This window comes from Bos indicus x Bos taurus, chromosome 29 (assembly GCF_003369695.1).
Source record: "Bos indicus x Bos taurus breed Angus x Brahman F1 hybrid chromosome 29, Bos_hybrid_MaternalHap_v2.0, whole genome shotgun sequence".
Taxonomy (NCBI): domain Eukaryota; kingdom Metazoa; phylum Chordata; class Mammalia; order Artiodactyla; family Bovidae; genus Bos; species Bos indicus x Bos taurus.
The window spans coordinates 11523083-11550646 of NC_040104.1; the positions used below are offsets into that span (position 1 = coordinate 11523083).

The window sequence follows — 27564 nt, forward strand, 5'->3', positions numbered from 1 at the left end:
TCTAGATTGTTCCTGGTTATGATGCACCTTCTCGACCCCAAAGAGAGGTATCCATTCGTATCAGCCCCACTGAGATGAAATCCTTTACTTTTAACTGAGAATAGGATTTTGCAGAGCAACAAACACAGTCTCATCACCTATTCCCTTGGGCCAGAGTGCCCTTGGTGTGAGTGAGTGTGTGTTTGGAGTGGGCCTGATTGACTCCTAAAGCAGCTCATCATTTACACTGCAGGAGCCAGGCCAACCCTGTTGTTTTTCCGATCGAAAATAGAGAAATACAACCTCAGGAAGACATCACCCAGGGACCCAGGTCTCTGGCCCTTTAAAGCCTTCTGAGCCTCCTGCAAAGCTGCTAATGCAGAGGTTCTCATAAATCTGGGGGAGGCAGAAATACACACCAGTCAGCCTGAGCCCTTACCTGTCACTGCCTTCGACATCCAGAGCTGGCAGTTTCTTGCTTTTATTTCCCTCCTTTGTTGAGAATCAAGTGGGTCTTTCCACAGCTCTCTGCAGGTGCAGAAATGGGGGCCCATCCCAGAACAAGAGGGCTCAGGTAGAGTGGTTTTCATAAGGGAAGGGACAGAAAGAGGGGAGAATTGGGGCTTTGGATCAACAAATGCAAACTAATATACAGAGGATGGATAAACAACAAAGTATTACTGTATAGCACAAGGAGCTATATTCAGTATCCTATGATAAACCATAGTGGATAAGAATATGGAAAAAATGTAAATATATACATGTAACTGAGTGAATTTGCTGCATAACAAAAATTAACATAACATTGTAAATCAACTGTATTTTGTAAATCAATAAAATTTGTGAGAAAAAAAAAAGAACAAAAATGGCTGGTAATTCCCCTCATACTCTACTGCTTCGTTCCTTCCCACCCCTGCTCTTTGTCTTCTCTGGAGAGAATGCCTGTTCTTTTCCCCCTTCCCCATAACCTGTGTTTTCTTTTTAAAATTTTTATTCTGTATGGCAGTATAGTTGATTAACAATACTGTGATAGTTTCCAGTGGACAGCAAAAGGGACTCAGCCATACACATGCAGATATCCATTCTCCTCCCAAATGCCCTCCCATCCAGGCTGCCACATCACACTGGGCAGAGCTACACTGGTGCCTCAGAGGAGGTCATTGTTGGCTCTCCATTTTCAATAGCAGTGCCCACACCTGGTTCTTTGTACCATGCTCAGGCCTCTAGGAAGCCGCCCTGGCCACTCCAGGCTGGGCTGGATGACTTACTATGGTACTCCCCTGGGGTAGCCCGCATCCACTAATCTGACCCAGCACTCCTTTGCAGATCCCTCAAGGGGAGGGTACATTTGCATGGAATCAATGTAGATTTGCCTGTACCCAAGTGGGCCTCCTCATGCCTCCATGATGCTGGGGCTTTAGAATTCCTGAAATGCCCTCTCTTCCTCAAAGCCTTCTTTGGCCCATTAGTCTGCTCTGAACTCCCGCAGGGAGCTGACGTGAAGCCTCCACCCTGTGCCGGGGCTGAGCAGTCACTGTGCATGCTTTATTCACCTTAGCATCCAACCTCCCCACAGAGGGGTTGGTACCCCAACTCAAGAGGAGGCCCTGGGGCTTAGCAAGGGGAAGTTGTAGCAAGGACCGGGGTAACTATATAATTTATCATCTAAACCAGGACACTTTTGAGAAGGAAAGGGAGACTAGGGTGGGACAGCACACTGGGACTGTCCTCAGTCACTCCCCTGCCTTTGTCACATGTCCTGTTTCAGGGATTGCTAGAGCTGACTTTCCTTGTTCATGCATCTGAGGGTTCTGGTTGCATTGGAGGTCTCTGAGGGCAGAGGCCCTTAGTGTTCCCCTCTCCTTGTGCCCCTCGCCAGGCCTGGATGGGGTAGTGTCTCCACATTTATATCAGGAGGATGGATGTCCCCGACTGTCCATTATGCTCAAGTGGATGATTTTGTGGGAGGCAGTGGCCCAACCACAGGGGCTCAGCAGCATCTGCAATGGCGTGGCTTGGCCTGCAGAGGCTGCCCTCCTCCCAGCAGCAGCCCAGGGGTTCCTGCAAGTTCCACATCTGAGAACCAGCCCCCAGGATTGGCCCCTCACCTTCTGGATGTAAGCACAGGGTAGTCAATTCCATTGATGGTGAAGATGATAGGAGGCAACTTACTGATGACATCACATGGAACCTGAATCTGTTAGAGGAATAGGGAGAGAGATTGGCTTCAGCTGATCCTTGGGGTGTGGAGAGCCAGAGAGGGACCCTGTGGCATGACCCTTCACCTCGGGTTTCCCACTGAGCCTGGGGTGAATGAACCTCCAGATTTTGGCGACCATGTTACTTGGGCCAATCAGCATCGTCGTCCTGGTGTCCACAATGGCCTGACATCCACAGGAACAACCAATCACCGTCCCGTTCATGGAGATGCTGGGAGACAGTGGGACAAAGCGGGCACCAGGGCCACTATGTAGCCTCCCCTACAACTGCTGCCTCCCTGAATGTCTCCTGAATAGTCAGGGCTTCAGCTCTCTCCCTGAGTCTGTTTCCCTTTGCTCTGATCATGTCACCTTCTTTGACTTCCTTGCACTTCTTGATGCACCAAGGTCTTTCATGCCTCAGGGCCTGGGCATGTACCATTGCCCTTCCCACACAACCACCATACCCTTTGTTGCGTTAATTTGTCCTCATCTTCCAGGTTTAGGCTTAATTGTCACTTTGTCAGGGAGTCTTCCCACCAGACTAGATCAGGTTCCTGTCTTGCTCACTCTTTGTAGACCCTTCCTTGTATCTAGCAAGTAACAAAGTGGTAATTCACTATGTATGTGACTTGTTTCATGTATGACTGCTTTACTAGATGAGAGGGCAAGTTTGACCCCAGTGCCTCTCAGAGCACAGCAGATGCACGATGCATTTTTTTTTTTGAATGAATGAATTAAGAAATGAATGAGGAACAGTCAAAAACCTGTATCTGGTGTTGACCATTAATAGTTCAACCCACACAGAGAAGATGGAGGTTCTCTGGGGAAGCAGATGTTCAGAGAGGGGGTGGGGGAGATACAGGCTCCCCAGGAGATGTTGTCTCCTAGCAACACCCCACCTGGCTCAGACTGAGGCTGTGGTTAGAGGATGCCCAAGTTAGCTCATGGGATGCAAAAGGGCACATCAGCTGTGTCTGAGGGTATCACACAGAATGCCATTGATTATTGCCCATTGTTCTCAGGCCACACCTGGATCCCAGCTTCCTGATTCTCTCTGTCACAGCCTCTCCCCACTGAAACCAACCTGTCTCCACTGCTGTGGAGCTTCTTTCTGAGGAGGCCAGGTTTCTCAGTTTGTCTAGGACGTGCTCTGTTTTTCAAGTGGCAGTTCTGTGTGCTAAGAAGTACCGCCCTCCCAGGTAGCCCTGGTCATTTGGACATCTTAACACAACCCTGTTCAGACTGGTGAGATTCTCCCTGATCAACTTTTCATCACAGTATAGGGTCCTAAACCCTGCTCCCCACCTCATAGCACAGCAGGTGCTCCCCTCCCGCCTCCCCCAGCTGCACAGGCCTGTCTGGACCCTTTCAGGACCCTGGCCAGAGGCCTGGTCAGGAGGCCTGGGGTGATTTTAAACCCGTGGATGGTGTCCGTATCTGTGTTTGCTTGTTTGTGGGTGTGTCTATACGTCTCCCTCTGTGTGTGTGTGTGTGTCTGTTTGTGTGTATCTGTGTGCCTCTGTGTGTTTACATGTGTGTATTTAAATATGTTTCCATATGTGTTTTTATGTGTCTTTCTGGGTGTGTATGTCTGTGTGTGACTGTGTCTGTGCGTGCACTTGTGTGTGTCTGCCTGTGTCCTTGTGCACATGTGGGAGCATCACTTGGGGTGGTCCTCAGAGGGAGAGGCTTACCGCTCCATGGCTATCTGCCAGAAGCCGGCTCATGACACTGGTATCCAGTTGAGCTCTCCCTTGTGGTGGGAGTGGTCCACCCCGCCAAACATCACCACGCTGCCATTCTCTTTCTGGCTGTCGAGAGAAGGAAAGAGGGGAGCACCATGAGGACAGTAACACCAGGAACTATTTGAGGGCTGTGCTTACCCACCCATCAGAGGCACTACTGTGGTCCCCATTTACAGATGCAGAAATCGAGGCTCAGAGGGATTGAGTACCTGACTCAGGTCTGTCACCATCTAATGAGTGCCACTGAAGAGGTTGGAATCTGAGCAACTTGGCTTTGACCACCAGCCTTCTGAAGAGGGCCTGGTCCCCTCCAGTGACCTGAGTTCTTACAGATACCCTCAGAGGAACCATGCTGGAGGGGTCTAGCACCCCTCCTTGTTTTGCCTGTCATTTTTCAGAAAGACCAAGGCCCCAGGGTGGTAAGGACTCGGGTTCAGGGTCAACTAGGTTTGGCTTCACCTGCCTGTGACCTATGCTGTCTATGAAGCCCTGTACTCAGCAGGGCCCCACCTCTGCTCTCCCTGCCTTGAAATTCCTAGTATGTTTTGAACAAGGGGTCCCACATGTTTATTTTGCACTGACTCCATGAAAATTCAGTCACTGGTCTGGGCTCCTGGTGAACTGTTAGTTGAAGGGAACATTCTCACCATCTTTCACCTATCTTCCATATCAAATCCACCAGCAAACCGAGTTACCTGTTTCTCCAACCCATTTCCTGACACCTCCTATTGCTCTTCCTCTTCCCTGAGCCCTTCTGGACCAAACTGCTCCCCTTGAGCCCACGAGCATAGCTGTGTTCCAAAAAAATTTTCTTGGCAAAAACAAGTGATGGGGCCAGGTGGGTCCCTAGGGCAGCATTTCTCCTTGCATAGACTATCTCTCAGGAATATTCTGGATCAGGTTGTCTATAACTTTTCTTGCAGCTGAAAGAATCTTACAGTTAACTTGGAGACACGGCTTGTCCAGCTCAGACTTATGTGCTCAAGTAGAAGGCAAAGAGAGGCTCAGAAATGACTCCTTGTTTCTTCAGGTTGTCTAAGATGGGGGCGCTTCCTTTGACAGCTAAGTTAGGGTAGCCCAAGCCTAGGATGCCATCAACAGGTTGGGATTCCACGGGTCTGTTGTACACCTTGCTCAGGCCAAATGTCTGGTTCACGATGACAAGGTTCCCAATCTGTGGGAGAGGAGAGTGTTCCTATGTAAAGGCTTGGAAAGTGAGACTGGGAGGAGATGCCATTAACACTGCAGAGAAGAACTGAGGCCTGACTATGTCCTGCATTGACTTCAGACTGTTAGACCCAGCTGGGACAGGAATTCGGGTTCCATTGGTGTGGGGATGTGGATTTTAACCAACACCAACTACTCCTGTAAATACCATCTGTGTGAGTCAAATTGGCCTCATGCCTTCTGTACAGATGGGGCAACCAAAGACTCAGGACAGGACCCAGTGGTTCCCACCTGAGGACAAAATGTACAGAGACAAGGGTAGCCTTCTCTTTGGCATCACTGTGATCTGATGACAGAAATGGACCTCATTCATTCATTGTAATGTATTGTGGGTTCTGTATCTGCCCCGGAAGACAGAAGCCCATTATACAATGTTCTTGTATACAGGCATCATTCTTACGAAAACTCTGCCTGGGAAACATACTTTTGGAGAGGTTTGGGCCTGTGTGTGTGTGTGTGTGTGTGTGAGGGAGAGAGATAGAGAGTGAGTGACTGAGAGATAGAGAGGGAAAATAGGTACTTTGGGGGAGACAGGCCATAGTTTTTACTAGACTCTCAATGGTCCCCCAGAGTGAGAACCCATTTATCAGGCCCCACCCGCATATGTGGCTCCCTATTTCCCTGTGTGGATAACTGAAGCCCTGAACTGCCCCCAGTGGCCCCAGATCAGTTTTATCCTCTCTTGAAACACTCCACACCTGCTTGACTGGCCTGACTGGCCAGCCCATCTCCATTGCTTACCAGATGTGTGACTTTGGCAAGGTCCTTGCTCTCTGAACTTCAGTTTTCTTACCTGCCTGTATCATGGAGCTAATCACAGTACCTGCTATGTGGGATTGTTGTAGGATTAAATAAGTTATTACCATGAATGTGCCCGGCATAGTCTAAGAATAAATGTGGGTGCTTCTCCCCTTCTCTCCCTGCTTCCAGCAAAATGAACCTTGAGCTGCTTATGGGCAAAGGAGCTGCAAGTCCACACCCTAATCCACTCTCTGCGTTGGCCTTTCTGGGAGGTTGTGTGTCAACAGAGGTGCTATTTCTCCAGGGACAGGTCTGAGGGGCAGACAGCCAGTCACTAAGGGACTTTCAGAAGGAAGGGCTTTGCCATCTGGTCCTGTGTCTGTTTTGTGAGCAGTAGTCACTCTCAAAGCCTGTCCTGACTCAGCTCCTTGTTTCTAACTTACCCAAACAGTGTCATAGCCAAGAACTCCCGTCATCCACACAAAGCCGTAGATGAGGTTGATAGACTGGTTTGAGGGGTGGAAGGTATTGGATGCATTCAGGTTGAAGTGAAATAGTGCAGCTGGAGACAAAAGAGATGAGTGTGTCAGGTGCCAAGGATGGAGAAGGAGGTGGGATGGGGAGTCTGGGATGGTCGGGGCTGGGGTGGTACTTACAGCAACCTGGACTGTCACAGTAGATGGAGGCCACTCACGTGTCAGATGAGCCAGTGTCAAAGACGACCTGAAACTCTTGAGGAGGTATTCCAATGGTGATTTTTCCAAGGTAGGTGAACTACAGGGGCCGGAGGTTGGTGGTTAGGGCAGACCAATCCACCTCTGATTCCTGGAGTACTGCCTCCTGCTGGGTTTCCCATGTCTTGTAAAATCACTTTCCAACCCTCCACCCCCTCCACCTGTCCCCCATCTCACAGCCTCTGCTCAGACTAGTGCATTCATTTGAGAAACACTCCAGTCTCCTCATGTTCAGCATGAACACAGCCTTGTCCAGGTGGTCCTCCTGGGGGTCACCCTGGGCCACTTTCTCTAAACTGAGACCATATCCTGTCAATACTGTGCAGGTGGCCCTTTCATTTGACATCTATCTACTCTTTGCCTATGTCTCAGGGTGACCTGCATATTCTGGAAGAAGATAGGAGACATTTTTCAAATCAATAGCTATAGCATTAGACTTTTATATATCACATGCTATATGCGTGCTAAGGTGATTCAGTCAAGTCCAACTCCTTGCAACTCTATGGACCATGGCCTGCCAGGCTTCTCTGTCCATGAAATTCTTCAGGAAAAAATACTGGAGTGGGTTGCCATGCCCAGGGTATCTTCCCAACCCAGGGATCAAACCTGCATCTCTTATGTCTCCACTAGCACCATGGTTCAGTATCTTTTTTTTTTTTTTAATGGTGTCATTCTTGGATCTGCAAAGGCTGAACTTCCTCTGCCCGGGGTTTCATAGTTGATTTGCGGTTAGCTTTGCTTTTGATCAGACATGGCTCACCCTTCATTTGTAACTCAATGGATCACTTGGTTCAGAAATAACAGTCTCCTTGAAACTAATGCCACAACTTTGACACAGAAATGGATGTTTACCTCCACCTGGTCATTGTTTGTCCCAGTAAACACAGACCAAGATTTGAGGATGAGAATGTCTTTTCCTCTGGGAATGGGGTCCCTGTTCCCCACCGTCTCTGCCTCCTGCAGGAGCCCCAAACATCCCACCTGAAAAGTTCAGGTGAACCTCAGTGCTAGACCAGAGCACCAGGGGGCGCTGTGGAGCACCATCCTCCCCAAATACATCCTGCAAGTTTTTCAGGGGGTGAGAAGTGAATTTGGGTCATTGGTGGAATTGTGGGACAGTCTGTAAGCGTGTTTCTCCAGGAGATCTTTCAGCACTTTTTTTCTGGGACAGTGTCTTGCATGGTCTTCATCTTTGTTAGCAGGATTCTTTCACCAAGCATGGGGAAATGGAAGCAAAGAAGGGGCAGCAGTCAGGTGTTTGTTATACTATGACTGTCATGCGTGGTATTGTAATGGCAGTGTATTTTCCATTTTTATGAACAATTGAAGCTTCAGTTTCCCCAGTGGTAAAAGGTAGAATGCAATAATCTCTACCCCACCAATATAGAATGTTTGGTTATTAAGTGAAATGAGGGATGTAATATTCTTGATATATATGAAGTCTCAACAGTGACTTACCATAGCTGTGGCCATCCTACTGTATCTTTCTCAAAGAAATACAGGGAATAAGGTAGAAGTGGGTTTATCATCCTCTTTTTTACAAGGGAGGAATTTGAAATGCAAGGAGTTTGTGACTTGGCTGTGGTCACACTGCTATTTAGAGATCAGAATTTAAAGATCAGAAGTAGTACTTCTGATCTTTCTCTGGGGCTCAAGCAGAAGAGAGGAGTAGGAGAGGAAGCCAGGAGATGGGAAATAAATTAGGGCAATTAAGAAGCTAGAGAAGTAAGGAAGAATTAGAATAGAAAAAAGAAATCAGAGAGTTCTCCATGCACAGAGACATCCAGAGAGATGGAGAGATAGACACGGAGATGATGATACAGACACATATACACAGAAATGGAGAAAGGAAAACAAGAAGAGCTAGAAACAAATGCAAGAGAAATGCTATTCCACAGGACCATACCTCCAGTCGCACAGGTTGTGCACTGAGCAATTCCAAGGAGTGCCATTTCCACATATGTCATGATGTGACTGCACCCCCAGAGTTGTGCAATTCTGCAAGCCTACCCCAAAAACCTTGGGCCCCAGCTGCCAATGGCAAGGTTCTTATCAATAAGTGAAATTTGAACTGTAAGACTGTCAGGGAATGATTACATTCTCTTTAAACCCTGATGGGTAAAAGAATAAGAGAAAGAGGAAAAAAATCCCAGAGAAAAAGATGATGCTACTTACAGTCCCCGTACTAACATGACTATGCACTCTGAGAGGGCCACCAGCCCAAGGAGCCCAAGCCACTTCATGGTTCTTTCAAGGGTCCAAAGTGCTCAGAAACAACTGGGTTCTTAGCATGCAGAGGTTGCCGGGAGCTCCTGGCTATATATGCTCTGACCTGCCCAAACTGTCCCCTCTAGGCCACTAATAGGGGCTTCCCTGGTGGCTCAGAGGTTAAAGCATCTGCTTCCAATGCAGGAGACTCAGGTTCAATCCCTGGTTCAGAAAGATCCCCTGGAGAAGGAAATGGTAACCCACTCCAGTATTCTTGCCTGGAGAATCCCATGGACGGAGAAGCCTAGTAGGCTACAGTCCACAGGGTCACAAAGAATCGGACATGCCTGAGCGACTTCACTACTCTATTCACTAGGTCACTAATGGATCTGATAAGATATACCCATCTCTTCATAAAATCTCTACCTCCATCAGTGTCCAAGGGGAGTTGCTTTGGAAAATTATCAGAATACAGAGTTTCTACTGTAATCTCTTCCTTGTGGCTTGGCTGAAAAACCAAACTGAACTAAGAATGGGGAGACTTTTGCCAATTTGGAGACAAAACACTATTGCTGAGTGCTGTGCTAAGTCGCTTCAGTTGAGTCTGACTCTTTGTGACCCTATGCTAATAAGGTGATAAAAATAAATGCCAGGGACCAAGCTAGAGATTCCTGAGCTCATGTGGTCTTCCTAGACATGTCATGAGATGTGCATTGCAGTCTTCAGTTGGAGAGGAGTTTGCTAGGAGGATAAGAGGTCAAATGGCAAAGTGAAGACTCCAGGGGCAGGCCAGCAACATGTGAGTGACTTCAGTTAGTGGGACAGATAGCACAGATCAGAGGCACCTTTGATGCCAATCTGTATCAAAGAGCTAGACCAGGGCAGTATTACAATTGCATGGTTTCATATTGGAAAGTATGTGATATGTGCACCCACAAGATAATTTATGTTATCCAACAAACATATAAGGAGAACCCTGTGTGCTGGGGTCTGGGTTACATGTTAGAAACTCAAAGTCGAATAACACTCTTGCATGCACGCTCAGTCACTTCAGTTGTGTTCGACCCTTTGTGACCTTATCGATTGAAGCCCACCAGGTTCCTCTGTCCATGGGATTCTCAAGGCAAGAATGCTGGAGTGGGTTGCCATGCACTCCTCTAGGGATATTCCTGACCCAGGCATCAAACTTGAGTCTCAGGCGTTGGTGGGTGGAATCTTAACGGCTGAGACACCAAGGAAGACCAAATAAACCATATGCCCAAGCTTTTCACTGCAACTTTGTTTTTAAAAGCAAAAGATTTGAAAGTTATCAGAAAAGACCATCCACAGGGGTGTGTGGAATAAGACACAGAGCATCCCAATAACTGGGTATAAGATGGATGGAGGGAAGAGTGGAATGGATGAGATGTTGAACTCAATTCTAGATCTAGCTTCCAGTTTTCAGGGAAATACATAGATAAAGGAATAGAGAAGCAATCCTCTAAACCAGCAGTCTCCAACATTTTTGGCACCAAGGACTGGTTTCCTGGAGGACAATTTTCCCAAAAACCAGGGTGTGGGGGATGGTTTCAGGATGATTCAAGGGTACTGCATCTATTGTGGATTTTGTCTATTATTATTACATAGTTATATATAATGAAATAATTATACAAGTCACTGTAATGCAAAAAGAGTGGGAGCCCTGAGCTTATTTTCCTGAAATGAGACTGTCCCACCTCTGGGTGATGGGAAGCACTGGGGAGCAGCTGTAAATACTGATGAAGCCTCACTCACTGGCCTGCTGCTCACCTCCTGCTGTGCTGCCTGGTTCCTAACAGACCAAGGACTGGTACTGGTCTTGGTACAAGTGTTGTGGAGCCCTGCTTTAAACCCAATACTTGGGACATTCTATAAGACAAACTACCCCGCCTTCTCCTACTTTTTAAATAAATGTCACAAAAAGCTAGGGAGTGGGAGATTGATATCTAGTTAAAGTCTGAGAACAGCCAAGTACAACATATGTTTGCATTGTCTAGTCCATGATTTTAATCAGTAAACTGTTAAAATACATTTGTTTTTAGAGGATTAGGGAAATTTGAACATGGACTGGATATTAGATGTTAATTTTGTTTGGAACAAAAGAGTACTGTGGGTATATATATTTTGTTAAATGGCAATCTCTTCCTTAAAATACTTAAAATGAATATTTATTCATTCAAGAATGAATAAATAGCAAAGAATAATTATAAATAGGATCTGTCTTGATTTAAGAAACAGATCTGTGTAGTTGCTATGGATTGAATAGTTTATACCCTCAGAGTCAGTTGTGGAATCCCTACCTCACAACGTGATGGTATTAGGAGGCAGAGCCTTTGGGAGATAATTTTGCTGAAAAGCCTCATTCACAGCAGGCCAGTGAGTGAGGCTTCATCTGTATTTACAGCTGCTCCCCATCGCTCTCCCATCACCCAGAGATGGGACAGTCACATTCTAGGAAAATAAGCTCAGGGCTTCCACTCTTTTTGCATTACAGTGACTTGTATAGTTATTTCATTATATATCACAATGCAAAAGTAATAGACATGAAATCCACAATAGATGTAATACCCTTGAATCATCTTGAAACTATCCCTCCCACTCTGGTTTTTGGAAAAATTGTCTTCCAGGAAACCAGTCCCTGGTGCCAAAAATGTTGGAGACTGCTGCTTTAGAGGATTGCTCAACAATTTTCTTGATGGTGGGGCCCTCATGATTTCATTAGTGTCTTTAGAAGAAGAGTCACCTAAGAGATTCCTTGATCTCTTCCTCTCTCTCAATCTTTCTCTCTTTTATTCTCCCTCTCTCTGCCCCCTTCTTGCCTCCCGACCCCTCCACCACCACGTGTGAGGACATAGCAAGATGAGAACTGTCTTCAGGCCAAGAAGAAAGTCCCCACTAGGAACCTAATTGGCCAGCACCTTGATCTTGGACGTGTAGCCTCCAGTCTATGACAGACTAACAGAGTAGTGTTGTAGTTCTAGATGTTGACTGATGAAATAACAAGGTTCATGCTACTATTCTTTACATTTTTGCAATGTTTGAAATCTTTTTGTAATAAGAAGTTTACAAATTGTCCGTTTTGAAGTTTCTGCCGTTAGTTATACCTTGAATAGCACAAGAAAAGCAGGCTTGGGAAGGCCACCACTGGGTGAGTGGTTACAGACATAGAGCTCATTAGGCCAGCTGTTCTCCTGTCGTATGATCACTGTTTCCCCACTCACTCCCATCCCACCCTGCCCCTCCCCCAGCTAAGGTGGATGTCATCCAACTGGAGACTCTGATGAGTCAGGTCAGGGCCTGGAGGTAGAAGGAACATGGGCATTATTAGAAAGAATGAACTGGGCATCTTCCTCCTTGGTTTTCCCTTCTTTAGTGCCATCTTCAGGTGAGGGGTAGGGCCTCGGTAGGAAGGGAGCCACAAGTGGGACTGCAGGGATATTTGGAAGGGAAGGTAGGAGGAATTCATAACCCAGTAACCAAGAGGTAGACATCTTGCTCAGGACCCAGGAGGGAAGGAAGAAGCACTGGGAAAAAAAATGGTGCCTACCAGAGGACCAGACCTACCTAGGTCTCCCGGTTAACCATGCTGGAGATCACATCCTTCCTGCTGGAATTCCTGCTCTGGACATGGAGGGGATAGAACTGGCTTCACTTCTAATGAGTCACGGGGAGGAAGACAGCTTCCCCATGGGTCATTTGATTTGACTCTAACTGTGGGCATCATCCCAGGCTAGACAGTACCATGGCAGGTCATCCAAAGCATTTTAAGTACTTCCTATTTATCCAAGTATCCTGGCATGTAATTGCACCCAGAGTTCCTTTTTGAGAGGTGATTCATCAGCCCAATGTGGGTTTCTGCTGAGGAATCTCCAACCTTCCCAGTTGGTAACTTCTGTCTTATAACTATCTGATCTCATCCCACAGAACCCGGGTGGTGGAAAGATCCAAGGTCCTCTGTCTCATAGCAGCTGTGTTCCAACTGGTCTGTCACTCCCTGTTCTGAGCTCATTATCACCAGACACTGCGAGGGGATCATGGCATCATGATGAATAGATGTGGCCTCTGTGTCCTCAGCAACATGCATCTCTGAGCCACTTGTCCACAGATTGACACTGAGCTTCAGTCTGGAACAAGTGTTCTGGAGCAAGTCCAGTCTCCCTCATCCAAGAGATGGGAAACAGAACCCTGGCATGTATAACTTACCCAAAAGCTGCAGGTATGTTAGTGAAGCACAGGGACCCAGGGCCTCTGGTTCTCAGAGGGGGAGAGGTCTGAGAAGGGAAAGATCAGAGAAAGCTCAATTGTATCCACTGCTGGACAGCTCTCAGTGGTCTGCATGAGCCAGAGCAGAAGTTCTTTCCCTGTGCCTCTCAAGTTCAGCTCAGCTTTTATCAGTAGACTTACCATCTTGTAGCAGCAGAAAAACAATATTGGGAGCTAGGTCTGCTGGGTTCCTGGCACAGTGAGGGCAGCCCCAGCTGGAGTGGCCCCTCGAGGCAGTTGTGCAAGTTTTTCTAGACTCACTGCCAGTTCATTAGCTCCAGTGCTCCCGCTCCTAGTTCATACAACACCGACTCTTTGGAGACTGGGTAACATGGACCTTCTTTCACAGTGAGGAGCTTTATCTGCTTAGCTCTCTGGAAACTTTGATGCAGTGTCTTACTGTTTCCTCGGGAACCCTGGGCTGAGCAAGAATGGTGATGCTCAGATAAGCCTGGACCAAGGGTTGTGTTCCCTCTTTGGTGCTCAAAAAATACCTTAGAGCTTTGAAGGTCTTGAGGGAGGATGCAACAAGTCATGTTCTTTGGGGACTTTGTTTTATGGATCTGCTTGGAGACAAAGGACAGACATACTGGTCAAGGCTAGGCATCCCTGGGTCCCAGCTGATTGTGAGTTGAGTTCCAGCCACCAGGCTTCAGGGTCAGGTGCTGATGCTGGCCTCAGACCACCTTTTGAGAAGGAATGAAGGAAAGAGATTTTTCCCAGATAGCAGTGTCTTCAGGGGTCACTGTGACCATACAAGGGAAGATGAGACAAGAGCCTTTTCTTGTCTCTTGGCTCTATCAGGGCCCTGGGGGTTCCACCCCTGAGGAAAAGGACATGAATAGGATAAGAGTCACTGGTGGTATCCCTGGCACCTGATGCCTCTGATGATAAACCAGCTGATCTACATGGCCCTGGGCCCAGAGCCAACTCAGCCCTGTGATAGCCCCTGTGTCTCCCTTCTGGGGAGGATGAGATGGCTTGTTGCTGGTATCTCACAAGTGAAGAATGTGATGAGGCTATGGTGAGTGACTTGTGGCTGAGTTCCAAGTGTGGAAGGAAGATTGGAGGTGGAAAAGTAGCCATTTGTTAAGTTTGGTCACCTTGGACATGTGCAATGGATGTTTCCACATCTGGAATGTCCTTCTACCACTCTTTGCATGACTGGCTCCTTTCTCAAAATTCAGCATCATCTCAAATGTCTCCACCAGAGGGAGGCTTTCACTAGCCACTCCAGTGTCCCAAGCACAGAGCTTGATCCATTTGAGGAGACCATAGACACTGAATGCATTTCCCTATGTACTTTTCATGGGCACCTTGAGAGTTTGAGATTGTCCCCAACTTACAGATGGGAAACTGAGTTGAGAGAGGTTTAGCATCTCCCTGTGAGTGGTAGAGCCAAGATTTGAATCTAGGTCTGTTCAGCTGTTAATTCCAACTGCTCCTTGAGTGACCAGCCAGTGATGCAGAGAAGACAAGAGGGTGGGGGATGGAGGGTGAAACTGAGAAAGGATTTCATCTATTAGGAAATATTCACTCTTTCCGTGAACACTTCTCCAAGGTGCGCTAAGCCTAGCATGTAAAATGCTCCCTGCATAGATGGAGCCTGAGTGCATGAGCACCATGCAGACTACGCCCAGAAAACAGACAATGGGCCCAGGGTAAGATGGCCTGAAACCTACTTCCTGCACTTGGAGTGCAGGCTGTTTCTGCTTGGGCTAGTGGGGGTCTTGGGTTTCCCTGGGGGCTCAGACCATAAAGAGTCTGCCTGCAATGCAGGAGACTCGAGTTTGATCCCTGGGTCAGGAAGATCCCCTGGAGAAGGGAATGGATACCCACTCCAGTATTCTTGCCTGGAGAATCCCATGGACAGAACAGACTGTCGGGTTACAGTCCATAGGGTCACAAAGAGTTGGACACGACTGAGCAACTAACACTTAGGACTTATGACAGTCCATAATCCAAATGTCAGAAAGAAATGTGAGCAGCCTCTAATGGAGACCTGCTCCCAGTGTCCTGGGTAGCTGGTGCCTGATGTTGCCTTGGGTGGAACTTTAGGAAGGCTTCGTGGTGAAGGTGGCAACTGAGCTGTTTCTCCATGGCTCCATGGATAAAGGACATTGCTGAGTGAGTGTGGGGAGGAGGGAGTGCCTATCAAAAACAGTAGCATTGACATTGTACTAAACTCCAGGGGTCGTCAGTCACCTAGGAAACTTAACCCAAAGGTGTAAATTAAATCAGTCAGTGTGGAAAGTGTAGGCAATAAAAGCAATGTACAATTTAAAAATAAGAATCTGGGGCTTTTCTGGCCATCCAGTGATTAAGACTCTGCATTTTCACAGCAGGGGAATGGGTTCAGTTCTGGTTTGGGAGCCAAGATTCTTCATACTACGTTGTGGGCCCCCAAAGAGAAATCTGTCTGTCCATCACTAGTTGTCTGGGACTCTGATTGGAGACTTCTCCTGGGGATGCAGACTGGTGGAGGCTTCATCATCTGCAGTGTCACTAGTTGCCATGGCTGGGGGAACAGCATGTGCTAATTCATGTACTGACTATCGCAAATGAAAACTGTGGCCTGCCATATCATTAAACAAAGGATTAACAGCCATCCAGGCATCACATTATAGCTGCTTCTCAATGGTCAGCCCAGAAGAAATTCAGGAGGGCAAAACATGCCCTCCATCAAGCCCTCAGCTACTGAAGCCAACCCCCCAACCATCAGTTGTGTATGTAGAGGGGACTCAGGATGAGAAGAAAGTGGATACTTCTCTAGATAGCTAAGCTGCATATGAAAGGAATGATTTCAGTAGGCCTGGCTCATGCATCTTCCCATACACTGAAAAAGCTTAACTTCCTTAACTTGCAAATCTGACTTCCTTTAATGAATGGTAACCTATATCTGTTTTTGTTGCAAAAACTCGTATATATCCTGCCTCCTCCTTTACCTCTTCAGATAAATCCCTTAGAGCTATCTGAAAGGCTGCCCCAGGCTTGAAATCCTCAGAAAGTTTTCCAAATAAAACAGAATTGTCAACTCTTAGTTTGTGCTTTTTTTGTTTTCCAGTGGACACTATCAAATCATTTGCCAGAAGTGACCTGTGTCACTGCTACCTGCTTTTCGTTGGTATAAACAAGCCACAGGGCCACAGTGAATTTTGAGGGAATATGGAAGTGTAAGCCAGCATGTGTTCAGGACAAGGACTTGATAATTTGGACAACAGCACCAATGGTACACAGGACAGTGTAGAAGAGGGTAACCAAAACCACCTCCCGGGGTGGTGTGGGGAGGGCTTGGCAGTCAAGTCTAATTTCAAGAGTGTGGGATTTATGTTTTCTGCAGTGGGGAACTTTGAATAGGTTAGTGAGTTGTTAGAGAATGGAGGAGAAGAATGAAAGGTGAAGGTGCAATAGTAGTGAATAGAAGAAATGAAAGATGTTAAGAACATTAAGATAAGCTGTAGATCAGGGTGGGGAAGCCATTGGACACTTAGTGAAGGTCATGGCCACAAGCTTCCAATCCTCCATTTGGTTGGGAAGTGGGAAGGTTGACAGATATTTTGGAGGGTTGTTTACACTGTAGAACAACTTCCCTGATAGCTCAGTTGATAAAGAATCCACCTGCAATGCAGGAGACCCTGGTTTGATTCCTGGTGGGGAAGATCCACTGGAGAAGGGATAGGCTACCACTTCAATATTCTTGGGCTTCCCTTATGGTTCAACTGGTAAAGAATCTGCCTGCAGTGTGGGAGATCTGGGTTCAATCTCTGGGTTGGGAAGATCCTCTAGAGAAGGGAAAGGCTACCCATTCCAGTATTCTGGTCTGGAGAATTTCATGGACGGTATAGTCCATGGGGTTGTAAAGAGTCGGACACAACTGAGTGACTTTCACTTTACACTGAAGAATCAAGACTTTGGTGGGGGCATAAGGACTAACCTTCAAATCTCTAAAAGTATTTCACAGAAAACGGATTACATTTACTCTATGATGAATTTTCAGAGTAGAATGACAACTTGTTGTTAAGTCACTAAGTCATGTTGGTCTCTTTGTGACCCAATGGGCTGTAGCATGCAAGGCTTCCCTGTCCTTCACTATCTCTCAGCGTTTGCTCAAACTATGTCCATTGTGTTGATGATGCCATCCAGCCATCTCATTCTCTGTCATCCTTCTCCTGCTTTCAATCTTTCCCAGCATCAGTTAGAACAGGAAACAGGAGTCCAAAATGGCAGTGGCTAAAAGACAAGGAAGGGAAAAGCCCACAAAATAGAACAAAGGAAAGTCAAAGGAAGGTCTGATGACCAGAGTGAAGACTTCAGGTAGAACAAACAGCACTCCTGGCTAGCCCAGTTTGCATAGGGCAGGTCCAGGGGGAGGAAAAAACATAAAAAAGGAGGAGCCAAAGCACTCTCTCTCTCTTTCCTGAGTGCATGTGCTCTTTCTCTTTCTCTCTCTCTCTCTCCAGCGCGCTGGCATGCTCCTCCACTCTCTTCTCTTCATGTCTTTGGGTTGGCATGGCCTCACGCTTTGAGGATGGATTCTCCTGCTATCTTTTAAATAAAATAGAGCTGTAACACTGATTTGTCTAAGAGCTTTAATATGGTTTGTCTAAGACCCGAGAGCTGTGACGCGCTGAGGGCTTTAATGTCCCTCACTCCGAACCTTTGTTGTGATGAGACAGAACTGAGGAGCATACACTCGCCTAACATCTATGGTGCCATGACTCGTGGAAGAGGCCAAGCACAGCAGGAGCCCAACTCAGCGAAACCTCCCATGGTTGAAGCAGAAAGCGAAGAAAACCCAGCGCAAGGGAAGTGCCAAGAGGTCCATCATGCTGGAGACCAGGACAGCGAAAAACGAACTCAGCAGAAAGCTCATGCAGCTCAGCCTCAGATTCCAGAAGACCTCCAGTTAAGGTAGGAGGTCCTCACTTCTATGGCTGGAGGGACATGCCTAACAAAATCTTAATTCCTCTACAATCTTTCCTTTCTTGTTTCCTTGAACCCCCTGCGAAGAGGCGGGTGGCAGTGGGCGCAATTGAGGGACTCTGGAGAGGCTACTCTTTGGTATGTCCCAAAGGCACTATCTGCTGGGCCCCAGTAGCTGTTACCCAAGCTGGTGGGGGTTCTTCTGTCCTTACTCTTCTCTGTGCCAAGAATCAGGCCAATGAAAACTGTGAGCACAGGTCAGGAATTTAGTAGATTTTCTGGCAGGCTATGAAGGTGATTCCTTGACACGTTTTCCCCACTGCTTTTTCCTCCTGTCCTTCAGCTCTCTCCTGGGACTCAAGCCTAGACAAAACCCAGGATGCCTGGCTTCAAGACCTAATGAAGCTCAGGCTCTGATATCTCATTGCAAAAATTCATTGAAAGACAAAGCAATAAGTAAGAGGTGGGTTTGTTAGGATTCAGAGAGAAGCTACACTCTTCATGGTGTGGGCCATTGCTGAGGGCAAGGGCTCTGGCCATGGAATGCAGCCTGGCTAGGTTTTGCTGGCGGGGTGAATTCATATGCTAATGAGTGGGAGCATCATCCCAGCCATTGGGGAACCACCCACTCCTCCATCTTTTGACAGTGCCTTGGATCTGTCCTGCCACCTCTGGGTGTGTCTGTTGGTTTATAGATTGGGGATTAAGGTTTACTTGAATTTGACTTGTCATCTTGGACCCAATTAATTTTAATTGGTTTACATTATACCCTTGCGCTATGTCATTCTTTCAAAGGTTGTGCTCTGCCTCCTTCCCTCCTATTTCATGCTCCTTTCCTCAGCCCCATCCAGGCCCACAATGTTGCCTCTACAATCTTCTGGAGGGACAATCAGAAAAGAGCTTGCCTTGGGAGGGAAATACTGTATAATATACAACCCCTTAATCCTACCTAGCACTGGTTACACTGGAGATCTTGGGGATGCCCAACTCCAGTCCGGGGGTCCCAGGAGGTCAACCTTCCTTGACCTGCCTAGGGATCTGGTCCTCAAAAGGTTGTCACTCCTCAAACTGCTCAGGGATCTGCCAGTCCCAGGGGTCCCAGGTGGTCGTCATGCCTCAACCTGCCCAAGAACCCAATTCTAGGGAGGCCATCACGCCTCGACCTGCCTGGGGATCTGCACCCTTACCCTGGGACGCCTGGCTCTCAGGTTGCAACAGTACTGGGTAGGAAAAGGTTCAGAAAGACTCACCCCTAAGGAAGTCCAGCCATGGAAATTGAAGGAGGCCTATTAGTTTTCTTCTTTTTCTTTTCCTCCCTGTCATGACTATCTTTCATATGGGAAATTACCAATCCACTTCCTGCAGACGCCCTTGAGATGCATCCTTGATAAGTGGAAGCTGTTCGATCCTTTAACTTTGAGGAGGAATTGCTTAAAATTCTTTTGTGCCACTGCTTGGCCTCAATACCCACTGGGGGACGAGGAACACTGGCCTGAGGATGGGAGTTTAAATTACAATACCATCCTGCAGCTACAATTATTCTGCAAAAGACAAGGAAAATGGACAGAGATTCCCTATGTCCAAATTTTCTTTCCACTAAGAGATACTGAAGAAGGAATTCATAGGGCCTGGACTCCATCTTAGGCCTATTCATGCTGATCATGCTCAGCCACCTTTCCAATGGACTCTGAACTCTGTGTTTAGTGCCTATGAAAACAACAACAGAAGGATAAGACCCCCTCCAGACAGGGGAACCTTGAAGATCCTATCTAGGTTACTCATCGCCTAAGAGAAAACATACACTAATCACCCCTTCCTCCAGACAGGCCATAAATTTTTCCGTATCTATCAGAGTGTAACCTCGGGTTTATTGATTATTGGCTAACTGTTTGACTGTTTGAGCATATGAGCACATAGCAGGTGAATGATGGGGTTATTGGGATTGTATTTTCCTTGGTTTATGTAAGTCTCAAGGAATTTGGAGCGGTGGGTTCAGACACGTACACACGGGGTGTAAAAGATTTTCACAAATGCTGGTCGGGGTCCTTGGCTAAGAGGAGACAATGCCTTGGGCCCGTCGGTGTGATAAACTGCACTCCACTATCTGCATTGTCCTTCTGAGTGAGTTTGTTTCCCGGAACTCGTGGCTACAACAATATGAAGGAACTATGTCGTAAGTATGGGATTGTTGTACGCCCTAAAAGTGAGCCTACTAGGCAGATGGTGTTAGGCACAGGTAACCAAGAGAAGGAATTCCCCGTAAATGCTCACCTCCCATGCCCCCCAAAAGACTGGAGCCTCCCACAGCTCCTGAGTTGTCTGGTGCTTCTTCCTTGTATCCAAACTTGCCCCCATATCTGGGAACACCCCCTCCACAAAAGCCAGCTCGAGTATGTCCCTTAGTTGAAACTGGAGGAGAATTTGGACCAACCCAGGTCCATAAGCCCTTCTCCCTTTTAGAACTAAGACAGATCAAACAAGACCTGGGAAGCTATACAGATGACCCAGGCAAATATGTAGATACCTTCCAACATATTACCTTGGCCTTTGACTTGACGTGGAAAGACATCATGGTCATATTTAGTCAAACTTTATCTGACCCTGAACATACTAAGGTTTTAAAGGAAGCCTGAAGGTATGCAATGGGGCTTCACATGTCAAGTGATAGATACCCAGTAGGGGAAACTGCAGTCCTCCCCCTCCTATCCTAATTGGAATTATAGTGACCCTGAGCACATCTGGGAAAGGGATCATTTTCTAATCTGTGTGAAGGCAGGACTGAAAGCAGCCCAACAAAAAATAATTAGTTATGCCTGGGTCTCAGCAATAACTCAGGAACCCAATGAGAACCCCATTGCCTTTCTGGAAAGGCTAAAAAGAGGCCCTCCAAAAGTTTACCAGTCTGGACTTGACTCTTACGAGGGACAGGTGATTTTAAAGGACAAATTCCTGTCCCAATGTGCATTTGATATCAGAATTAAGTTACAACAGCTACAGCAGCAGGACCCTGCTTCCTCTTTAGATGAGATGGTCCAGACAGCCACCAATATCTTTTATAACAGAGAACAGGAGAAGGAGGCCAAGGCCCAGAAGAGGGAGAGAAGGAAGGAGACAAAGCATGCCTAGATGCTGGCCACCTTCCAGGGAAGCCCTATGGCAAACCCCGAGTCCTTGAAGGACAAGGCACGAGGCAAATGCCTAATCTGTAGATAGGAGGGGCATTGGGCCAAAGAGTGTCCAAACTGGGACAAGTCTCCTAAAATGGCTTGCTACAGATGCCATCAACTGGGACATTGGGCGGCACTCTGTCTTTGGGACCTAAGAGCCTCAAGGACAAGTGCCAAGTCTTCCCTCATGATGGTTCAAAAGGACTGAAGCGGCCCGCTCCAGCCAGCCCGCCTGTCACAGATAACCATCATGGGGCTGGAGCCAAGGGTGCAACTTGATGTGGCAGGTAGGCCCAAGAACTTCTTGGTTGACACGGGGACTACCTATTCTGTCTTGATCTCGTACTCTGGAGCCGTCTCCTCCCAAATCTGTACCATTTTGGGTGCTACAGGAAAAACAACTACTAGAAGATTCACCCAAGCTCTTCTTTGTTGCTAGGATGGACAAATATTTTCCCACCAGTTTTTGGTGGTCCCTGAGTGTCCTACTCCCTTAATGGGAAGAGACATACTCATTAAACTGGGGACCATCCTTGTGATGGGAGGCTTTTCAGCCCCTAGAGCTCTACAGCTCCTGGTTACTACTGAAGAACCCATTACACATTCTCCAATAGGGAGGGTCAAAAAACTATGGGAAGACAAAGTTAACCCCCAGATGTGGGACTAGGGGATTCCTGGATGAGCCCACCAAGCTGAACCAGTCGTCATTGTCCTCTGAGATCGCACTCAGTTTCCTAACTGGAAACAACATCTCCTCAAAAGAGAAGCTCAGGAGGGACTACAGCTTTTAATAAATAAATTCCTTGCTGTGGGCTATTGGTCCCCACCAGTTTGCCATATAACACCCCGATCCTCTGAGTAAAGAAAAAGAACAGAACCTGGTGAATGGTTCAAGATCTCCAGATCATAAATGAAGCTGTAGTCCCCCTCCATCCCACAGTACCCAATCCCTATATAATCTTGGGAGAAATCCCACCCAGTGCCAAGTGGTTTACAGTCTTGGATCTCAAAGATGCTTTTTTTTTTTTTTTTTTTTTGCATACCACTGGCTAAAGAATCCCAATATCTTTTTGCCTTTGAGTGGGAGGCCCCAGGAGAAAAACACCAACAGATGACTTGGACAGTATTACCTCCGGGGTTCAGAGATAGCCCCCACCTGTTTGGACAGGCCCTTAGCTGGGATCTCCTAGATCTGGGCCTGGGACATAATGGGAAAATATTACAATATATAGATGACCTACTAATCTGCTCTCCAGATGAGAAAAAATGCCCAACAACATGCAATTCAGGTTCTAAACTTTTTGGCAGAAAGGGGATATAAAGTCTCTCGTGCTAAGGCACAAATGGTCGAGACAAAAATCACTTACCTGGGAGTTCAGATTACACATGGGTCTAGGAAGCTGTCCTCTGATCTAGTACAAGGAATCCTCCAGTTGCCCTTCCCCCCCCCCCCACCCCCCCCACCCCCGACTTGAAAACAATTGCGAGCTTTCCTGGAGCTAATTGGGTATTGTAGAATCTGGATACCCAACTATGGTCTAATTGCCCAGCCCTTATATGAAAGCTTGCTTCCCTGATGGCTCAGCCGGTAAAGCGTCTGCCCACAATGCAGGAGACCTGGGTTCAATTCCTGGGTCAGGAAGATCTCCTGGAGAAGGAAATGGCAATCCACTCCAGCACTCTTGCCTGGAAAATCCCATGGATGGAGGGGCCTGATAGGTTACAGTCCATGGGGTCGCAAAGAGTTGGACATGACTGAGCGACTTCACTTATATGAAAGCTTAAAGGGACAGGATGAATCAATCCCATTGATGTGGGGAACTCCTCAAAAGAAGGCAGAGGCTGTACTAAAACAGACCTTAACTCAGGCACCAGCCTTGAGGTTGCCAGACCCAGAAAAAGCATTCCAACTTTATGTCCATGAAAGAGAGGGAATAACCTTGGGAGTGTTAACTCAAAGGCTGGAATCTGAGCCCCAGCCTGTAGCTTACTTATCCAAGAGGCTTGATCCAACTGCCCGAGGCTGGCCCCCCTGCCTTCGAAATCTTGAAGCTATTGCAATCATGATAGAAGATGCTTTAAAACTCTCCTTTGGGGGCAAACTATTTTTACCAGCCACCAAGTAAAACAACTCCTAAATGGGAGAGGCCATTTATAGATGTCTGATTCATGGGGTTGCAAAGAGTCGGACATGACTGAGCGACTGAACTGAACTGAACTGATCAAAGAATCCTCAGATATCAAGTAATGCTGATGGAAAATCCAGGCCTCACTATATCCCCTTGTGAGGTTCTTAACCCAGCCACCCTCCTGCCTACCCCCGAGGGCTCTCTCCCCTTTCACTCTTGTCTAGAAACCTTGGACCACTGGACAAAACCCCAAGAGGGATTGTCGGAAGATCCTCTGGCCAATCCTGAGGAAATCTGGTACACTGATGGAAGCAGCTTTGTCTTAGATGGAAAAAGAAGAGCCGGATATGCAGTAGTCTCCAATTTTGAGATCATAGAGGCTAAGCCTCTGCCACCAGCAGTCAAGGTACCAGGACATGACTCCTGGATTCATTACTCATGAGTCAAGCCATGGAAGAAAACAGAAGAGGACACTCAATACACCTGTGAGCCCCTGGGAGGTCTCAGATACCTATTCAAAACTACAAATGAGTGCCATTCTAATGAACAACCCCAAAATCTGGTTTCTGAGGATAAGATTTCTCAGGATAGCTCTAAAGAGCCAACACAGCTTGGTAGGGACTGTACTCCAAAACAGGCAGGAGATAAATCTTCTGATCCCTGAATAAGGAGGGACTTGAGCCATCTTGGCGAAGTAAATTTGGAATTGGCTAATGCCCCTACTAGTCCTTGTTAAGCCATATTGATGCTGCTTATGATTGTTGCATGTATTGTCAATTGTCTAACCTGTTTTGTCTCTGCCCAGGTCAACAAGCTACAACATGCAGTGCCAGTTCAACAAAGATACAAAACTACAGCTGACCATGGAAAATATCACTCACTCTTAGATGGACACCACTATGAAGACTCTGAGGCCTGAGACTAGCAAGAGGGGGAGGCCCAATACCCCTTGCTGTTCCAATTCAGCAGGAAGTAGCAAGAAAGACCTTGACGCCCCTATTCTCAAAGAACTGGACTTCTCATCTCTTAAGGAGGGAATGTTAGGTAGTTAGAATAGGAAATAGGAGTCCAAAATGGCGGTGGCTAAAAGATGAGGAAGGGAAAAGCCTGCAAAAATAGAACAAAGGAAGGTCAAAGGAAGGTCCGAGGACCAGAGTGAAGACCTCAGGTAGAACAAACGAAATTCCTGGCTATCCCAATTTGCATAGGGCAGGCCCAGGGGGGAGGAAAAAACATACAAAAGGAGAAGCCAAAGCGCGCGCTCTCTCTCTCTCTCCCCCCACCCCCTCCGGGTGCGTGCACTCTTTCTCTCTCTCTCTCCCGCACGCTGGCGCGCTCCTCCACTCTCTTCTCTTCATGTCTTTGGGTTGGCATGCCCTCACGCTTTGAGGAGGGATTCTCCTGCTATCTTCTAAGTAAAATAGAGCTGTACCACTGATTTGTCTAAGAGCTATAACATGGTTTGTCTAAGACCCAAGAGCTGCGACGCGCTGAGGGCTTTAATGTCTGTCACTCCAAATCTTTGTTGTGACGAGACAGAACTAAGGAGCATACACTCGCCTGGCAGACTACATTTACTCTATGGTGAATTTTCAGAGTAGAATGACAACTTGTTGTTCAGTCACTAAGTCATGTTGGACTATTTGTGACCCAATGGGCTTTAGAGTGCGAGGCTTCCCTGTCCTTCATTATTTCTCAGAATTTGCTCAAACTATGTCCATTGTGTTGATGATGCCATCCAACCATCTCATCCTCCTCCTCCTGCTTTCAATCTTTCTCAGCATCAGGGTCTTTTCCAATCAGTCAGTTCTTTGCATTAGTTGGCCAGAATATTTGAGCTTTAGCTTCAGCATCAGTCCTTCCAATAAATATTCAGGACTGAGTTCCTTCAGGATTGACTGGTTTGATCTCCTTTCAGTCTAAGGGACTCTCAAGAGTCTTCTCCAAGACCACAGTTTGAAACAATCAATTCTTTCATGCTCAGCCTTCTTTATAGTCCATTTCTCATATCCATACGTGACTACTGGAAAAACCATAGCTTTGACTATAAAGATCTTTGTTGAGAAAGCAATCTCTACTTTTTAATATGCAGCCTAAATTTGTCATAGTTTTCCTTCCAAAGAGCAGGTGTCTTTTAATTTTGTGGCTGCAATCACCATCCACAGTGATTTTCGGGCCCATGAAAATAAAATATGCCACCGTTTTCATTTTTTTCCCCCATCTATTTGCCATGAAGTGATGGGACCAGAGGCCATGATCTTAGTTTTTTGAATGTTGAGTCTTAAGCCAGCTTTTTCACTTTCCTCTTTCACCTTCATCATGAGGTTAAAAGGGGGTGGGGTGGGGGTGTGTGTTTGTGTCAGATTTAACTTGATAACAACTTCTGTTGTTAACTTACCATTGTTATTCAAACTGTTTGCTAAGCACCTTGCCTGACTGAGGTATGGGTGATATTTGAAAATGGTGACTTCCTTCTTGTTCTCAGTTCCTAGGGAAGAAGGAATGAAAAAGTAATACCCTTGGCTAGGAGGGGGTGGTAAACCAAAGGTTTGTGGTATTCTACAACTACATTGAAGAAAGCTCCCAGCTCCCACCCTTCCTTGTGTTTTGTAGGCAGTTAAATGAAGTTAAAAGAAGAGGTAAGCAAAGGAGTAAGTGCCTGGTTGGAAAGGAGGCAGAAGCTCTCTCTGGGGAAAGACAGGTGGTCCACACTGAGGCTGGTTCCCCTCCTGTGAGGTCTGTAGGAAGGGGCAGAACTTCTGACTGGACATCGGTGTGTACCGTAACCTGATGGCTGAGCATGTGGCCTTCATAGGAAATGGTGTGATCCCCTAGGTTTGGCCCTTGCTCCACCTGGGCCTTGGGAGGGGCCCCTCTGTGATCTGCCCAGACACAGAGAGCACTGACTGTCCCCATGCAGCTGAGGGAACTGGTATATGATGGGGACAGCATAACGTCTGCACAAACACCCCAACACTTCATTTTCCTTTTGACACCACATAGTCTGGAAATATCAAAGGAGTCTGTGGAGGAAGGAAGAAAGGGATACAAGTTCTCTCTGGTCTGGAGGGGAGAGAATATTGAACTTGAGCTAAAGATGAAGGAATATGATATGAATTACAAAATGAGAGTGAGCAGAGTATAGCACTTAGGAACTCATGATGAGCCAGATGACTTGGGTTCAAATCACAGTTTGACCATCTATTAGCTGTGTGATTCTTGGACAAGTTACTCTGTTGGTGCCTCATGTTCCCCATGTTTTAATAGGGGATAATAACAAAGCCAAATGAGTTAAAGTGTGTAGGGTGCTTCTATTCATAGTAAGTGCTATATCAGGTTTTTTTTGTTTGTTTGTTTTAAAGTTGTAGATTATTAATCAAAAACACAATGTGAGAACTGTGAGTGAAGTTTTGTTTTGGGCAAAATGAGGACTATAGACTTGGAGACAGCCTCTCACATAGGTCTGAGGAACTTTGCCAAAGAAATGTGTGTGTGTGTGTGCTCAGTGCATATCTTTTTTTTGGTGAAGGGGGTACATGCAGTCAAGTACACATTTGGCAGAGGCTTGCTGCTTGTCGTGAGGAACAGATATCGCCATTTTGTAGCTATAAGAACGTACAAGATACCAGGCTCATAAAATCTTTTTTTGAAAGTGTTTCTTTCAGTTTTTCCAGAGCACTAAGAGCCTCATTCCTGATCTCTGCCCTGAAGATCTTGTAGGCGGTGTTGAAAATCACTGATGCCAGTGACTGGTGACTCCATCTGTACTGTGCCCAATGGTGAGGGACAAATTCTTACCTGTTCCACCTGCTGGATGTGAGGAGCTTGTCTGGGCCTTGGGGGCTGCCTCAAAGTCATGTCTTGGTTTGAGAGACAATCGGTCCATCTCTGGCTTTGCAGGCCCAAGTCTCTGTAGGTCAAAGGAGAGTGAGAAACACACTTCAGACAGCCTGAGGGCCATCTCAGAAGGAGAGAGTGGCCCCCAGGGTATGAGGTTGTCGGCCTTTATGCTCATGCTTGTGCTAAGTCACTTCAGTCGAGTCCAACTCTTTGTGACACCACCGACTGTAGCCCTCCAGGCTCCTCTTTCCATGGGACTTCCCAAGCAAGAATACTGGAGTTGGTTGTGATTTTTTCCTCCAGAGGATCTTCCTGACCCAGGGATCACATCCATGTCTTTTATGTCTCTTGTATTGGCAGGCGAGTTCTTAACAAGTAGCGCCACCTGG

The 27564-nt window shown here is 46.9% G+C and overlaps 1 protein-coding gene and 1 pseudogene across 1 annotated transcript; one reads left to right on the top strand and one right to left on the bottom strand.

Moving 5' to 3' along the window:
* Window positions 1-221: 221 nt before the first annotated feature.
* On the bottom strand, window positions 222-8870 carry LOC113885994 (annotated as a pseudogene).
* Window positions 8871-17545: 8675 nt separating this feature from the next.
* LOC113885784 lies at window positions 17546-24731 on the top strand. Its single transcript, XM_027531416.1, has 2 exons — window positions 17546-18027; window positions 24141-24731. The coding sequence occupies exons 1-2, from the start codon at window positions 17711-17713 to the stop codon at window positions 24220-24222; spliced, it is 399 nt and encodes a 132-aa protein (XP_027387217.1). The 5' UTR covers window positions 17546-17710; the 3' UTR covers window positions 24223-24731.
* Window positions 24732-27564: the final 2833 nt, after the last annotated feature.